This window comes from Xiphophorus hellerii, chromosome 10 (assembly GCF_003331165.1).
Source record: "Xiphophorus hellerii strain 12219 chromosome 10, Xiphophorus_hellerii-4.1, whole genome shotgun sequence".
NCBI classification, from domain to species: Eukaryota; Metazoa; Chordata; class Actinopteri; order Cyprinodontiformes; family Poeciliidae; genus Xiphophorus; species Xiphophorus hellerii.
Genome location: NC_045681.1, coordinates 10,868,640 through 10,886,064, shown reverse-complemented (window position 1 = coordinate 10,886,064; position 17,425 = coordinate 10,868,640). Strand labels below are relative to the sequence as shown.

At 41.3% G+C, this 17,425-nt stretch overlaps 1 protein-coding gene across 4 annotated transcripts in view; it reads right to left on the bottom strand.

Annotated features, from left to right (window-relative positions):
• Nucleotides 1–339: 339 nt before the first annotated feature.
• adam12a (ADAM metallopeptidase domain 12a) overlaps nucleotides 340–17,425 on the bottom strand; it is a 105,899-nt gene continuing 88,813 nt past the window's right edge. For 2 of the 4 annotated variants that reach the window (XM_032573932.1, XM_032573935.1), the window contains 7 exons: nucleotides 16,292–16,369; nucleotides 10,570–10,678; nucleotides 9,506–9,641; nucleotides 8,798–8,903; nucleotides 7,230–7,490; nucleotides 2,814–2,995; nucleotides 340–2,599 (listed from right to left, as the gene is read on the bottom strand). In XM_032573932.1, coding sequence (XP_032429823.1) covers nucleotides 2,530–2,599; nucleotides 2,814–2,995; nucleotides 7,230–7,490; nucleotides 8,798–8,903; nucleotides 9,506–9,641; nucleotides 10,570–10,678; nucleotides 16,292–16,369 — 942 coding nt within the window. In that variant the 3' untranslated portion in view covers nucleotides 340–2,529. The remainder of the gene's footprint in view (nucleotides 2,600–2,813; nucleotides 2,996–7,229; nucleotides 7,491–8,797; nucleotides 8,904–9,505; nucleotides 9,642–10,569; nucleotides 10,679–16,291; nucleotides 16,370–17,425) is intronic. The other 2 variants (XM_032573933.1, XM_032573934.1) reach the window with 2 other exon arrangements.

The following is a 17,425-nucleotide window of genomic DNA, read 5'->3' as shown; positions in this document are numbered from 1 at the left end:
TTTTATTGGTTTTATTTAACATTGAAATTTTATAATAAACTGGATTTAAGGTTTAATGTATGATCTTGGATAATTCTATGGATTTCCAGACAACTTTCTAGACTTCTCAGTCCTTTACCTTCCTTTGATTAAATCAGAAAAATTTCACCATGAAATTATGTCAGATAGCATGGCTGGTTTTAATTAAAAAACCTGGAAAAATGAGATAGGAAGGACAGAAAGAAGAAAAGAAAAAATAAGAAAGAAATTAGGAAAGGAAAAAAAAGGATGAGGAAGAAGAAAACTAAGAACCACGAGGAAGGAAGGAAGGATGGGAGTAAAGCCAACTATGAGACAATGGAATAGGCAATAAGCTTGTATTTTACCACACTTATTCTGATCAGGACTATACTGGAATCAAATTCCAGACTTTCCAGACTGTGTATGAACCCGGCTTTATGCTCTTAACATTCTTATGACTCCAGTCCTAATGTGAACAGGCACACGAAAACCCAGAAACTGTCCTCTTTATTAAAACTGCTTTACTAATGCTGGCTGTGTGGTTGAACTTGGTGATTGACACTTCAGGGTTTCTTTACATGTAAAGTATCAAACAGTCATTAGTAAAAAAAAAAAAAACATGTGAAAATGTGTTCACCTGTAATACAACAAACAAACATACATAACGTACGTTGTACATGAGCACAGAGAAAAGGCAAGTGAATGCAGAGTAAAAAATAACTGAAACTAAAAATAATATGCATGCAAAGTATTTTCAGTGTGCATGTAGATACATACTGAACTGAAGTCAAGTAAACAGTTTCTTCATCAAGGGTGATAAAACAACATGTAAATTGATTTTCTAAATAAAGCCAAAGTAAAAAAGCAAAACATAAAAAAACAAACAGCCTCATCTTTATTTATGGATGCTATGGATTAAAGATGGCTCACTGGACACTTGAACTATTAAAGTGAAACTGCCATACAACAGAAGTAAAAATAGCATTTTCATGAAAGCTGCAGCTGAACAGCTGCTGTTTACATGTGAGCAGAGTATTTAATGATTCCATGGCTAAATCGGAGTCTTTTGTGCAGAAAGGCATAGAGTCAAACTCTTACAAAAAAACACATACACACGCGCGCACACCCACGCAGACACCATGTTTCACAGGTTCTTGATTTCAACTCGTTTAGATCAGAGTTCGGTTCTGGCTTTACTTAACTTTTTGTGATGCAGATGAAGAAAAAGGAGCCCAACACAAAACCCCCTGATTGTAGAGCGTGCTGCAGAGCTGAGGTTGTAACACCACTGTCTGAGTTTCTGTGGTTGTTTCAAGGCTTTCCAGATTGGCTCAAGATGCTACACAGAGCATTCCTCTTCAAGAAACCTTACAGGCATCATCAGTCATTGCAAAATACTCATTTTAAGCTCCACATGTAGTTTAGAGAACAAAACGATAACGTCAAGAGTTCCCTTTTTTAAACTTTTTACAGAAAGACATCCACAGTGCCTTGTAAATAAAAAAGTCATAATCCTTTAGGTTTTTCACATTTTGTCACAGTACAATAGCCATCCAAAGTCTTTCACTTATCTATGACCATATACTTTTATAAATTTAATTGATATTTTTTTTATGATAGTTGAACACAAAGCAATGCATAATTGTGACATGGAAGAAAAATAAAGCATGTTTTTCAAAATATTTGACAAGAAAAAGCTGAATGCACTTGCTTCCAGGCCCCCTGGAGTTGAATCTTCTTTTGCTCTATTTACACCTACATGTATTTTGAGTCGCTGCTCCACCAGGTTTGCACATCTCAAGACTTTCTGCCAATTCTTCTATGCAAATTAACTTAAGCTCAGGCAGACTGGATGGAGGACATCTGTGAAAATAGATTCTCAGTTGGATTCTGGTCTTTACTTTGACTGGGTCATTCTAATTTTCTCCACAGATCTTGTATGAAGGCCAAAGAGTTCAATTTCTTCATCATCTGATCTTCTTCCACACGTTCGCTGGGTCCCCTTCATGGTTTGTGGTAAACTAAAATGCATAATTTTACTTCTACTTCACAATGGTACAGGACTTTGGTTTGGTCATTGATATAACATATCATTAAACTGAACTTTCAGTGATAAAATAGGAAAAACCTAAAAGGTTATGAAACATTTTAAAACCACTGCACATCTAAATGATTCACAGAAATGTTTTTCATACTCTTTTTCCTCCTTCAAAATACATCAGTGTAAATATTAAAAAAATGTGAGATAAAAAAGAGCCAAAGTTGTTACTGTGTAGTAAAAGTGTCTGGCACAGTGCACTGGGTGGCAATAAATACGCAATTATAAATACTTTACATCTACCTGAGCGCAGACTTGTAGCACCATTCAGAGGCAGAGCATTAAAAGGGACACAGCAAATCTCATGGTTCACAACTCAGAGGTGCCTCTGTCATTTTTTTTGTGTGGGATTCTCAAGAGTTTTCATAGTGCAATTTTGTTTTTTAAATTTGTTTCTGTTACAAAAAAAACTGTCCCCTCTGGCCAAAGTCTCAGCTGCTGTATCTGACGTTGGCAATGATGCAAGGCTTTGGTAGCGTCGGAGGATGCTTGGGACTTGGCCTACGGATGAAAAAAAAGAAAAGGAGATATGTAAGATTTCTCAACTAAAGCTGTGCTTTCACATATATGTAAAATTTAGTTAATAAATTAAGACACTTGCATAATCCAACCCTGGAAAAAAGAATGGTTAAAAAGTATTATTAAAAGCTCTAAAGTATTATGAAATTCGCATCCATAATGAGTTGAGGTGTGCATGGTAAAAGAAGCTGCTCACTTGTTGGGGTGTGGTACAGGGCGTGCAGGTCTGGAGGCACCAGGAGCCGCTGCAGGGCCACACACTGCAGAGGACCCTCGGACCAAAGTGCTGCTCTGAACACCAGATGGATTCCGCACCAGCCGGGAGGTCCTTGGGTCAGCAGGCAGAGGTTTCTGAGGAGGGCTAGGCTTCTCGAGCTCCTGCTCGAGGAAAGACAGAAAATAATAGCTGAGGATTGCCACCAGAGGGCACTCATAAACAAATGAATACAGCATGTGTGATTTTTTTTTTCCCTCCTCCTCTCCTTTCAGACACCTTGGCACACTTATCAGGCAACATATGATGAGAGGAGGCATCATGTGGTTTTAGTCTTTTTTGGAAAAACTGAGGTCAGGATGATTTCTAAATCTTAGCAGACTTCCATGTGTCTTCTCCTTGGCTTCGCAAACAGCAACGATAGCTCAACACTCCACACAGACAGCAAATCCTCCAAAGCAGTAAACAAGGCCAGCTTCACTTGAGCTTCATCCAAAAGTATTTTTTAACTGCCAAAGCAAAACAACAACCAAAGGAATTGCTGTTAAGTGAATTCATTTGCGTCTGTGATAAAGTGATCAGCTGCCTGCAAATTCTTCTGCAGCTTCAGCAAAACGTAACTGACCCAAACTGCAAAAATCTGTGTGGAAGCAGAGCCCTAGTGACCCCAGCAGAGAGCTTTCACTAGTGTTTTATGTCTTTTGTCAACAAGTTGGAGCTGCCAAACAGCTGCCAAAGATACTGTCAGGGAAGTCTTCTGCCAAAAGGAATCACTTTCACGTTTTGACATCGACAAGGAGCAGCTGAGGGGTTCTACTTCCGAAATGCAAAATCCTGCCAAAGAGCTGCTGCACGGCACCTGCTGAACAGGTGTGAGGAAATCGAGAAGCTGTGTAAAACTAAACGCTGATGTTGTAAATGGACACAGAAATTGCAGTGCGGTAGTGTAAAGCAATGCAAATGTGGGAATGTGAACTGCATTTAATGACAACCCAGATTTGTGAAAGAGATGTGTAAAAAGCCTTAATTTAAATTTGCCTTTTAATAAGCGCTAAAGAAAATGCAGTGACCACTTTCAAAAGTGGTGACAAAAAATGTTTGGTGTCACTCAATCAGTGGTGCGACTTATTTATGTTATTCAGATTTTTAATTTCTTTAAGGAAGACAAGAAATGATTAGAAGAAAATGCAGTTGTGGGTATCAGTTGACATACTCTGACAGAATTGCAGATCTTTGTGAGTTTTTTAGAGAATATGAATGACAAAGCAAAACCTTTTCTGTCACTCTCGGTTATAGGAAAATAACTTTCCAAAGCATACCATTAAGAGAAACTACCTATATCACCCTGATCAAAAGCTTACGTGAACTCTTAATAATATGTATTTTTCCCCTTTGTCATCAACAACAGCAAAAATTGTTTTGTGGCAGTTTTGGATAAGACACTTTGTTTTCTCAGACAGTGCAGTGCTTTATTCTTTTTGGCATCAAACCAGATGTTCCTGTAAATTCTCAGTCTATCTTTTATGGACTGTAAATGTGAGATAAACAACTGACGAATTAATACTGACATCAGGATACTTCAGTATCAACGACACTTCAGTTCCTGCCGGGTTCTTTTTTTCAGCTGTGGCCAACAGCAGCTCAACTTTTCCTTGTGTTTTGGATAACTCTCAAGCTGGAAGTACATTACAACGGCAGTATTATATGTCAACGGAATTTATGTGTGCATTGTTTCCCTCTTTATTTTTTGACTCTGAACAATTTTCCTGGCAGTTATGACTGTGAAATGTAGTTTTTGTTCTACCTGACTGTGGCTTAGTTTCAATGAAGTCCCTCATTTTCCACTTCTTAGTTGCAGTTTGAATACTGCTGATTGCAGTTTTCAATACCTCACAACAAACTCACCTGTGTCTGCAGTCGCATTATAAATTAAAAAGTGAAAAAATAAATAAATAAAATGGTGGACAACTGAAGTTTGTCTTGGGGGAAACTAAGAAAGCAAGTAATCTTTGGGTGAACAAGTTCATAGCATCCATTGGAGACAATGTTTAGTTACTGAGGCAAAAATGAGACACATGTTAAAGCATCACTATCCCCATTGTTAAATATTGTGCAGGATCTGTGATGCTATGATCAATATCACATTGAGATCAAAGACTCTTAAAAAAAAGGAAATTATAAGTGAAAAATGACTGATATAGACTTCCATTATTATTGTCATTGGGTCTTTTAGTGGTACGCTCCATTGTTTCCCAACCCTGGTCCTTAAGGCACACTGCCCTGCATGTTTTAGATGTTTCCCTGCTTTACTACGTCGGACTTAGCTGATCGCAGTTCAGCAAACACCAGTCAATTGAAATCACCATTGAATGGCAAGGAAACACCTAAAATATGGCAGGGCAGTTTGCCATGAGTACCACGGTTGGGGAACACTAGTATACTAATCCAAAATATATGGTCAAATTGACACAGAAGTGAGCGCCACATGGCTCAGTGGTAGAGCCATGTGGCGCTATATATGCTGTGCATCATCTGCAGAAGCTGCAGTCCTCAAACCAGTTGTGCTCCGGTTCAATTCAATTTCAATCTACTGCATGTCTTCCCCGCTTCTCTCTGTCCTTCTTTTTGGACATCTACCAATAAGTAAGGGCCGCAAGAGCCAGAAACACATTTTAAAAAAGAAAAATGGTTCACCAGAAACCAAAATCCACCTTCTTGGATGGCTACCTCAGTTCACAGATCTAATTCCAAACTGAGGGATGAGCTAAAGAGGAGAGAGCAGAAGAGAGAACTGAAGACTCTGTACGATTTAGAGACATTGTGTAAATATTAAAATGGAATTCTCTCCTATGAATGACTGCCAACCTGTCCACGGTGTACCCAATGAAAGCAACAGCTTCATTCACCCTTCAATGACAAGCAGGTATAAACAGTGGATGGATGGATATTTTGTCCCCCACTTGATAAAAGTACAACTGCAATTAAACATTATTTTAAGTCTTTTTATAAATTTTTTCAGAGTTCATTAATGGAAGATTCTCATCTTACATCAAATGCTCGTTTTCACTTCCAAGGACCAGCATTTTGATTAAAAAAAGACAGCTGAAAAAGTATTTTCAAGCTAGTATGTGACAATTCCATCTGTAAATGTAATTTTGAGCAACAAGGTGAAATTTATTGGGCACGAAACAAATTCACAAAAAACAAGCCAGTCACTTTTTCTGCTTTCCTCCCGAGACCTGAAAATGTCTTATTTTGTGAGCAAATTAGGAGGAGAAAAAAATATGCCGCTTTTTCAGCTCAGCACACTCCTGGGAACCAAGCCTTAGCCGGTGAATGCAAATCATCAAAAAATACATTTTTATGCAATTTAGGAAGTGAAAAGCTAATTATCCATGACAGCTTGACAAAAAATTCTTGCATGTGGACAGAAAAACTATTTTCTAGAGCTCAAACACCAATTACTGCAGCTTAAATTACATGAATAAAGAGTTATACACTGTACCTAATAGACAAATTTTCAAAAAGGTAAGAAAACAAAAACAAATCCAGTTGAAATGTGGTAGAAAAGTTAGGAATGTTCGGTGCCTCTCAAAAGTGCTTATGCTCATCATCATTTTCAGATCATGTCACAAAATGAAATGTATTTCACTGGCATTTTGTGTTATAGACTGAGACAATGTAGTGCATTACAGAGAACTCTGCCTATTTTGCTCTGATACCCCAAAATAAAATAATGTAACCAACATGTGAAAGAGGGTCCTTTGGTCTAATGCAAGGGTTCTCAGAATTGGCACACCATCCCGTATTGTTTTTTATTCCTCTTTCCAGTTATGCTCCAATGTGTTGGTTTATCACAATAACATACAGTACATTAAAGTTTGTGACTGTCATATGAAAAATGTGGAAGTTCAAGGGGTGCGAGAGCCTTTGCAAAGCACTGTAAACTAGGTAGTTGGAGAAGAAGTATTTTTTCATTGCAGAATGAAGGAGACTGAACTCCAGGAATCAACAACTTTCTCTTCCAGCCTGAAAGGCAAAAAACTAAACTCCCTAGAATAACTGCAGCAGCAGGTTTACAACCCGCTGATATTTTTGTCAGATTTGCTCCCTCCTTCACAGCACGTCTGGCTCCATTTTTATAATTTACGTGGCAGTTTGTGTAGCAGGATAGATGTTCTTTATTTTTCTCAGATTGCTTGTAGCTGTTAACAAGCCGCTACTTTTATAGGACACAAAAGCACCATGAAAACAACCGGCATCAAAACACCAGCCTGAAAATATGGTGAACGCCGTTGTTTCCCTGGGTAGGTGTTACCGGGGTAAAAGCACTCCAGATGCAGCAGTAACATTATGGCACGAAATGTTTCCAATTGAGCAAGCAGGAAATTCACTCACCATGACCATCCTGCAGGAGTTATGGTGTGACACGCTGCGAAACGACGTCCCCCTTGGTGCCATGTGGGTGTGAGGCAGAGGGGCCCGGTGGGGCGGAGGCGCTGGGGGCCTCGGCTGCCTGGGCCCAGGGGTGAGGGACAACGTGAGAGACAGAGGGACCGGGTGGCTGAGGTGAATTGGAGGGCACTGGGGAAGTCTGTGCAGACTGTGGGACGGGTAGGGAGCCGACGGGGGCGCTGCATCTGTCGCCCGCTGAGGAGACTGCAAAAAAGATGAGTGTGGAAAAGTTAAACCATCTGATCCCCTTCAGAATCAATCATGTTCTCCTCCTCCTCTTCTTCCGGACGCTGTCAAGGACATATGAATCAATCATGTAAATCCTTCACCGGTAACTAGTTTAAGATGAAACTTTCCCATAAGCCCGCAGTTTGGGCTAATTCCTGAATGCACACAGCTAAACAGACCGTGAGAGAGAGTAAGAGAGATTGGAGATCAGGTATAGCCATAATACAAGTCTGTTTCATATTTAGATGTGAGCAGCTAAAACACACCAACGCACTCCTTTCACAAGTGGAAAATGACCTCACCTGCACTGTGCTAACTTCAAACAGCCTTACATCTTTTCTCCTCTTACTAAATAAAAAACACATGCTGCCAACTGCCCTGCCAGAGTATGAGCACCCCTTGAACCTTTTCACTTCTTCTCACATAGCAACCACAAGCTTTAATGCCTTTTTTGGGGAGGGGGTGGATTTTATTTGATACACCAACAAAAAGTATTGAATGATCGTGGAAGCTAAAGAAAACGAGATATGGTTCCCCGAATGAGAAACAAAACATGAAAAAGATGGAGACTGAATACAAATGCCTGCCACACTTTTAGGATTTTTAAGGTTAAAAAGATATATAAACCGATGTGTTGGTATTTCAGATAAAACTCTAGTTAAACAATTTTTGATAATATAGGGACAAACTAAAATTAAAAGAAAACTTTGCATTGGACCCAATACATATTACAACATACAGTAAGTGTCTGTTCTAACCTGACATCTTTGACTTTGCTCTTGAGCAACCTCTACATCCATCAGATCACTTCCTGTTAGCACTGGGGTGATAATGGAGCGGTCAAAGCATGCAGCGATGCAGCCACAAGAGTCATTACAGCAGAAAACATGGCCTCTGTCTCACAATTATTAGCAACAAAATTACTTTAAGGTGTCAACTGAGCAACTCAACATTCTTCACACGCAGATAAATCAATTTCTCTCTGAGCAGGCAGCTGCTAATGACAAGAAATGCATTTGCGTGTCCTAGGCCCCCGTTCGCTCACCACACACTCCATTATCACTGCCTCCTCCGTACATCCACGTTCAGTGGGATGACTTAATTGGATTTGAATGAGCTGCCGTTTGTGTGAAAACAACGCATCAATTCAGCGGAGGATGATTTGTGGGAGCCGCTGCAACATCGGCAGAAAACTGACGCGCTAATCCTCCATTTGGTTGAGACAGATACAGTAGGGATGTTATTTGTGCATTGTTTAGGGGTTTGGTAGATGAAGATGTCACCTTGAAGATAGTGGCACTGTGGGGTAGAGGTGGGGCTGGTCGGGTTGGAGAAGAAGGGTGCTGCTTTGGAGCCGATGGTCCGTTGACTGGAGCGCTTTCTGATCTGCTGCACAAATTGGAAAAGACAGAGCTTATTTTATCAATCCGACTTCACTTTACAGAATGCAGTTGAAGCAAATATTCTTTTCGGGGTTTCTATACATTTTGGAGGGAAGGATTAAATGAAAAAAGGAAGGAACGAAGAAAAAAGACTGAAGGAAAGAAGCAATGAAAGAAGTAAAAAAGAGAGAAAGATAGTTAAAAATAGTTTAAATAAAAAAAGATAGTTAGAAATAAAGAATGACAGGAAGGAGGAAATAGAGAAAGAAAGAAAGTGGAGAAAAGAAACAATGAGGCAAATTATATAAGATAATAAAAAGGAAGCTAGAAAAAAGAAGGTCAGATCAAAAGAAAGAAGGAAAAAGGAGAATGAAAGATGTAAATAAAAGGAATGAAGGAACAGAGGTAAGGAAGGAAGGACGGATGGACAGTAGCAAAGGAAAACATTTTTCTGAAACTTATCCACACCTGGGAAAATACTTAAACCATATTCCATACTTTTCCAGGCTGCCTTGGAAGTCTGGATATAAGTTTGGAAAACATTCCAACTCTTAATTTAAACATTTTAGCAACTGCAGACAACATGTTGATAAATTACTGAATTATTACCTGAGCTTCTCCATTTGATCCTTTTTGCTGGTGAACAAGAGGCCAATCAGGGTTTTCCTCTTGACGCAGATGATCAGAGCTGCTACCAGCACGGTGAGGAGAGCCACCAGGATACCTACAGCCAGATTCCTGCTGTCTGCTCATAAAAACACACATATGGAAATAACAGGAACTTAAACATAATATTATACAACTGCTAATATTCAAGCAGTTTCGATTGTCAGTGTTTTGCTGTGGGCCTATTTTCTTCAGACAATGTGGGATCTGGGATGTTTTAAAACTTCATGGAAATGATTTTTCTCCTTAAACACTTCCACACTGGTGCCAGCTGTTTTTGGATTTAGGTTGGATTTGAGGTGAAAACACAATGAAGAGCATTTTTTGAACAATTCCCAGGGTGGCAAATTAATGTTCCCTTTTTTTCCCCCTATTTTCAAGCACATAGTAACAAAAAGGTGCCACGATCTCATAAAAAAGTGACCAATGTCCAAAGCAAAACTTTCAAGATTTCTGAAGCCAGAAGAACTGTTGATCAAGACCAATTTAAAAGTTACCAGAAAGTCTAACTGCCAGGAAGCAAAATGTAAATCAGTAAGAGATGCACTGAGAAATAGGCAGGTGAATTGCCAGTCAACATCTCCAAAAAATCTGGTCTTCCATAAGCTCTACCACGTTGTAATGACAACATTCTTCTGAACGTGCAGGAAGCGTCCTCTGGTTGAAAGTGAATGCTTCCTTTCACCTCATGCTTGCTCAGGAAAGCTGAGTCATTGACTGCTGTGGTCAATGACTCATTGCAGTGTGGTGGGCTCCCTCAGGCATTAAAGGACTTGAATGTACTGCATCATAAATAAATTGAACTGCACGTAATTTGATGTGAATCTGACTAGTTTGTAATAATGGTTTCAGTTGAATTTTGAGACAATAGGATTACAAATGAATATAAACTGGACCAGTTTTATTGTTGCAGATGGTCAGTGTTTATTACTGAGATCGTGCCTAACCAATCGATTCCAAACAAATACAGTCCAGGATTTTATAAGAACACAAGAAGTAGACTTTACCTGCCAGCCTGATGGGGCCGCTGTCCACACTTCCTCCAAAACCTGCTTTGTCACAGAAGGGAGGAGCCCAGTGAGCCTCACAGTGACAGTTTTTGTTGCTATTGCACACCTGCAGAAAATGAAAAACACATTTGGAGATTAGGTTTTAAAGGTATGTTTTGACAATATAATATAAGCTACAAAGCTACACCTTATAAACAACAAAAGAGAAGAAATCCGCTGATCAGGGTTTGTCTGGTAAAAACGATTTCTGGTTTTCTTTGATGTCTGACTCAACGATACATTTTTTTTGTTTGTTTTAAATGACTACAGTACAAAAAAGAGAAAGATAAATACATATCTGCTGATATTGTGATAAAGATAGTTTTAAATCCATTAGAACACAAAAGATTAACAGAATTATTACCATTATTTTTAAAGTGCATGTTGGTTGATATTTGTTGCACTAAAATTTTCTTGTATAAGAAAGAAAACATAATTTTTCAGTGTTCAAAGTGCTCGAAGAAGGAATACTGACTAATTCCAATCTCTGGGGGACTTATTTGTGCAATTCTATCAACCTACAAAATTATAAAAATCGGCTGCAAACATCATTTAGATCTTTTGGAGTACTGCTGATTTTGGTTTGTACGGAGACTACTACCTAATTTTAATGATAAATATGAAATAAATTCCGGCAAAATAAAAATTTGTTTTGCGTCTGTAAGGAAGTTGCATAGAAATGTCACATTGGTGGAATTTATGTTTAAAATCCTTCAGAAACTCTGTTTACAAAATCTGAATTCAAGAAAAAAAAAAAAAATTCCTAGTTGTTCCAACTCAGATGTACTTTGTGGTGCCTTGTGAAAATCAAATCAAGGCGAGTGGTATGAGTAACAAAGCACAGCATTTCTCTGACACCACATTTTTACAGTCTCACCCTCTTATCTTTCTCATCCTGCTCAGTGCAGGAGGGAGAAACTCCAGAAGGATTCCCTGCCTGGGTAATCTGAAACAGGTGAGGTATTCTCTTTCCAGCAACATCTTGATCTAATCTCTGCATGCAGGGGTGCCCTCTCTCCTAGAGAAACCCACATCCTTTTGTTTCAGTATGTTAAACATTCCTGGAAGTTTATGTGTCTTTACTGGAACTGCACAAACAAATATGGCCCCTGTAATAACTGGTGATGTTTCATTTTAAGAGGCAATCAAAACCATTTGTTCTGGATATGTAATGAAGGGAATGAGTGCAGCAGTCACAGCTGAAGCCTCTGGGAGCTGTTAAGAGACTTTATCTTGTAGTACCTACTTTTTGAATCTCACCACCTAATCTATCAGCCATCAGAAACTTTGTAGCATTGAGCCAAAAAGGTTCCCACAAGGGAAAGACAAGGAACACAAACACATCAAGCAGCTCCTCAAACTGGTGGATACATTAACTGGACTCTTTTAAGAAAGCATTCAACTCAGTCCACTGAAGGAGATGAGAAGAAAAGATGGCAGAAGACATTCCATATGCTGAAGGGTTGTCTAAGAAACAAAGAGGGGTATTTCAGGTACATTTCAAGCCCCACAATTAGCAGATGTTTAGTATTCATTGGAATATAAGTATATAATTTTTCCAATACAGAGATCTCCAGTATAGATGTCTATATTGGAGAAATAAAAACATTGTAACACAAAAGTATGGGCTAATCCAAAAGAGTCAAATCAACTGGGTCACAACACAAGAGCTTGTTTACATCCCAAGGGCAAAAGACACTTTTGAGAATAGCAAAGGATAACGTTTGGGACAGGGAGGATAAATGTTTTTATTGATGTCTTTGCTCAACACACTACTGGAAGCCGTGACAACTTACAGCAGATTAGAACTGTGGGACATAGGAACACAGTTTGGACTTCACACACCCACCAAGCTGGACTTTATTCCTCCAGAGCTGCTACGAACACCTGGGACTATGATCATTCCCCCCATGCTGCCAAGGCGACGGAGGAGGCAGCGCAAACAAAAGAGGGGTAAGAGAGCCGGCGTGCGTGCTAGGCTACAAGCTAGCCCTCATAAACCGGCCCTCCCCAGCCTCTTCCTCGCCAATGCCAGGTCCCTCGTCAACAAAATCGACGAGATGCGACTCCGGATTACTTCTCGCCGGATGGACAGCTGTGTGGCTGTTGTCACAGAGACCTGGCTGGAGGATAACATCCCGGACGCAGCGGTGGAGATAACGGGGCGCGCTCTGTTCCGGGCGGATCGGACTGCAGCTTCGGGTAAGGGCAGAGGCGGAGGTTTGGCATTGTATGTACACAATGCCTGGTGTACAGCCACACACTCTGTCGGAACATTCTGCTCTCCTGACTTGGAATATCTGGCGGTGAAATGCAGACCCTTCAAGTTGGTGAGAGAACTCTCGTCCATTGTGATCGTGGCCGTCTACATACCACCGAGGGCTAATGCTAAGCTAGCGTTAGAGGAGCTGTACTGCCTGATCAGCGTGCAGATGAACTCCAACCCGGAGGCGGCCGTGATTGTGGCGGGGGACTTTAATCACGTGGAACTGAAGGCTGTGTTTCCCAAATTCCACAAATCCATAAACTTTCCCACCAGAGACAATAACATTTTGGACCAGGTCTACTGCAATATCCCCGGAGCCTACAAGGCTGTAGCAGCTCCACATCTGGGCATGTCTGACCACATCTCAGTGGAGCTGATTCCTGTCTACAAACCTCTGGCCTGCAGAACTAAGCCGACCACCAGAATAGTTCAGGTCTGGACTGAGGAGGCCTCCTCTGCACTTCAGGACTGCTTTGAGCATACAGACTGGAGTGTGTTCAGGGACGGCGCAGACTTGGAGGAATACTCATCGTCCGTTCTGTCCTATGTTCAGTTCTGCACCGACGCTGTCCTCCCTGTTAAGACCATAAAAGTGTTTCCAAACCAGAAACCATGGCTGGACAGCACAGTACGGGCCCTGCTGAAAGCCCGGGATGCTGCCTACAGGTCTGGAGACAGGTTGGCTTATAGCAGGGCCCGGTCGGAACTGAAAAAAGGTATTAAGCAGGCCAAGCTCCAGTACAAACAGCAGATTGAGGAACATTTCATCAACAACAACCCCCGAAGCATGTGGAGAGGCATCAGAACCATGACGGACTACAAACACAGCACTCCGCTGACCAACCGCGACCCCACCCTGCCTGACACCTTAAACAGTTTCTTTGCCCGCTTTGACACGGCGGGCAGCAGAGAAGCCGTACATTTACCCCAACTGGAAGAGCAGCACCAGCCCCTCGTCCTACAGAAGCATCAGGTGATGTCCACCCTGAGGAGGATCAACACCCACAAAGCTCCAGGACCGGACAAGGTGTCAGGCCAGACGCTGAAAACCTGCGCCGACCAGCTGGCAGGAGTGTTTCTGGACATTTTCAATCTGTCCCTGCAGCTCGCCACGGTTCCTGAGTGCCTCAAGTCTTCCACCATCAGCCCTGTACCGAAGAAGATGTCCATCACCAGCCTGAATGATTACCGGCCTGTCGCTCTGACCCCGGTGATCATGAAGTGCTTTGAGAGGATTCTTCTGAGGTACATCAGAGACTTCATCCCCGCAAACCTGGACAGCCTTCAGTTCGCCTACAGAGCGAACCGGTCAACAGAGGATGCTGTCTCCATCACTCTGCACACAGCCCTGACCCATCTGCAGCATCCCAACACCTATGTTAGGATGCTATTTGTAGACTTCAGCTCAGCATTTAACACCGTCATCCCAGACAAGCTGGTGCTGAAGCTACTCGAGGTGGGGCTGCCCGCTTCACTGTGCCACTGGATCAGAGACTTCCTCACCAACAGGCCTCAGGTGGTGAGAATAAGTGGCTCAACATCGTCCCCACTGGTCCTCAACACAGGCACGCCGCAGGGCTGTGTGCTCAGCCCAGCTCTCTTCACCCTGTTTACACACGACTGCGTGGCCATCCACCCCACCAACACAGTCGTGAAGTTCGCGGACGACACAACAGTAGTGGGTCTCATTTCAGACAACAACGAGACCCACTACAGAGAGGAGATTCTGCAGCTCACTCAGTGGTGTTCAGCCAACAACTTGGTGCTGAACACAGGGAAGACCAAGGAGGTCATTGTGGATTACAGAAGGTCCAGGAGGACGGATCACACTCCCCTTCTCATAGATGGAGAAGTGGTGGAACGTGTGGACAACATCAAGTTCCTGGGCCTCCACATCACGTCTGACCTCTCCTGGAATACAAACACCTCCCACCTGGTGAAGAAAGCACAACAAAGGCTCTTCTTCCTCAGGAAACTGAGACGGGCTGGACTTTCCTCACGGCTGCTCGTGAACTTTTACAGGGCGACGATCGAGAGCATCCTCTGCCTCAACATGACTGTGTGGTATGGCAGCTGCACAGTACTGGAGAGGAAACAACTGACACGGGTGGTGAGAACAGCACAAGGCATTGTGGGATGCCCCCTCCCAGACCTGGACTCCATCTACACAGACCGGGTCAAGAAGAGAGCTGGATCCATAGCCATGGATTCCAGCCACCCGGGCCACAGACTGTTTGTGCCGCTGCCATCAGGCAAGCGGTACAGGAATATACGGACTACAACAAATAGACTGAGAAACAGTTTCTTCCCCACAGCCGTCAGAGCCATTACTCCCTGCCGCCCCCCCCCTCCCACACATATCATAACCTCGCAGTCACACATACATATCCCCCACCCCCACACAGCCATATTGTTCTGCACTTTGCACTGTCACATCATCTTCACTTTGCCATAATTGGACCTGCTGCTACTTCTTTGGTGTGGTTGAGTGCCTTTAGTTAATTTTAGTTGTATATATTGTTATTATTATTATTGTGTGTTTGTTTATTTTATTATTGTATATATTTGACCTTTTGCACGGGAGCTGCAATGGAAATTTCGTTGAATTCTGTTCAATGACAATAAATGCTATCTATCTATCTATCTATCTATCTATCTATCTATCTATAGTTTGAGAGAAGAGTGAAAGAAGCCATTTACGTTAAATTTGAAAATCCAACACTGAGTGGCTTCAGATTCCATCTTTCTAGCCCCCACAGTGACTCAAGTGACGTTAATGACTCTATTAGAGTGACTGCTCCAACTAAAACGTATAACCTTATCACTTCCAACCATGTCGAGAACAGAAGCCTTTTGGATAAAAGGTGAAACATTTTCATGAAACAAGACGAAATCCAAATGGGTTCAACTTAAGCAAGTAGGAATGTCACGTCCTGGAAGACTGCGAATGTGCACCTGCTCACTTTGTGTTTACCACAAAAAAATACCTTGAAATGTGAAAAGCTCAAGAGGTATGAAGCAAGTACATTGTAAAAATGTCAAATCCAAAAACCTATGGCAACCTGGCTTAAAGTTAAACTCATGGGATTGCTCCAAATAAAATCTGGCTAAAATAATTCAAAACACAGTTTAGGACGAGAATGACAGCCTGGGCGTATGATGAATGGCACTTAGAGCTGAACATAAATGAGATCATTACGCCTAACTGATTGAACCTTTCAGCATTTTAGGTGATTTATTGCCAAGCGTTTTGTTTGTACCCTAATAAATACACAATGGGCTGCATTTTGAACCCATTGCAGCTTAAGCTTCTTTGAGGAATAAATGGGATATTAACTGGGTTTAGATCTGTTCAAAACAGCTTTTTGCAGCTTCACAACAGCTGAACAAGGATGAGAAAGGTGCTGCACTTACCCCTCGACCGCTGCACTTGGCTGCACACTCATGCACACTAAAAACGCTGACGTTCTGGCACCGACGATTCAGACACATCTGAAGCAGACAAAGACATTAAATATTGACAGCGTGGGCTCAAACGGTAGAGCAGTAAGAAGAAGAATCTAAATCTTTTAATCTTTTAAAGGGAAGAGACACATCCAGCTCACCATTTCTTTTCATTTCCCTCCACAGCTCTAAATCAGAACAGCATTAAATATAATTATGCTACCAGTGGAAATACATCAGAGTTGATTGTTAAAGGCACCGCGCCCAAAGTTAACCGTCTAAATGTGAGGATGTGCAGCAGCTGGCACTGAGAGAAATGGCAGAAGAAGGTCGAGGCCCTTTTTTTTAAAAAAATGGGTGGAGGTTTACAGTGAAGTAAATTAGACTAAATGGAGCAACTGAATCAGTGAAGTGACCACTGGCTGAATTGATGACTGTTAGGAGAAGCCAAATCGAGTGAAAAATGGGTCGTCAATTAAGTGTGTGAGCTTAAGCAAGTCCAAAATGACAATAAAGCACACCCTGAAAAATGTCTAATATATTAAGTCATGACCTTTAGCTCAACGTTCATTATTCCACTGCTATTCCCAGCAGATAGGTAATGCAATTATGTTTTGTTTTTACACAAATAACTTTGAGTTACAGATACAATGTGAAGCAATCATCTTTATTTGAGAGTCTGAGGTAAAACAAAAAAATAAACAGAAAGATAAGGATAAATGTATTCATTAATCTTTGGAAACTTACCATCTTCTGCAAAGCAAGTTTAGCAAGACACATCAGCAAGTATCCTAAAGCTTGTACATGTCATTGAACATCGTCATTGAAATGTCCTCATATTGCCTGTTTCCGCTTAGTTTAGTTAATAGAAATCTCTGGACATGACAATCTAACCCAGTGTGACTCCAAGGAGAGTACCGAAAACCTCAGGGGTGGCACCAACCTTTAACAGAAGCTGCCTATATGTTTTGTAAATATGTGGAAAAAATAAAACATAAATCAAAGAGAAATTCAAAAACTCAAGCACTGATTTTCAACATTCTTTGGGGAGAAATACATTTAATTTGACCAACATTTAAACCAAAAGTGAATGGAAGCAGCATT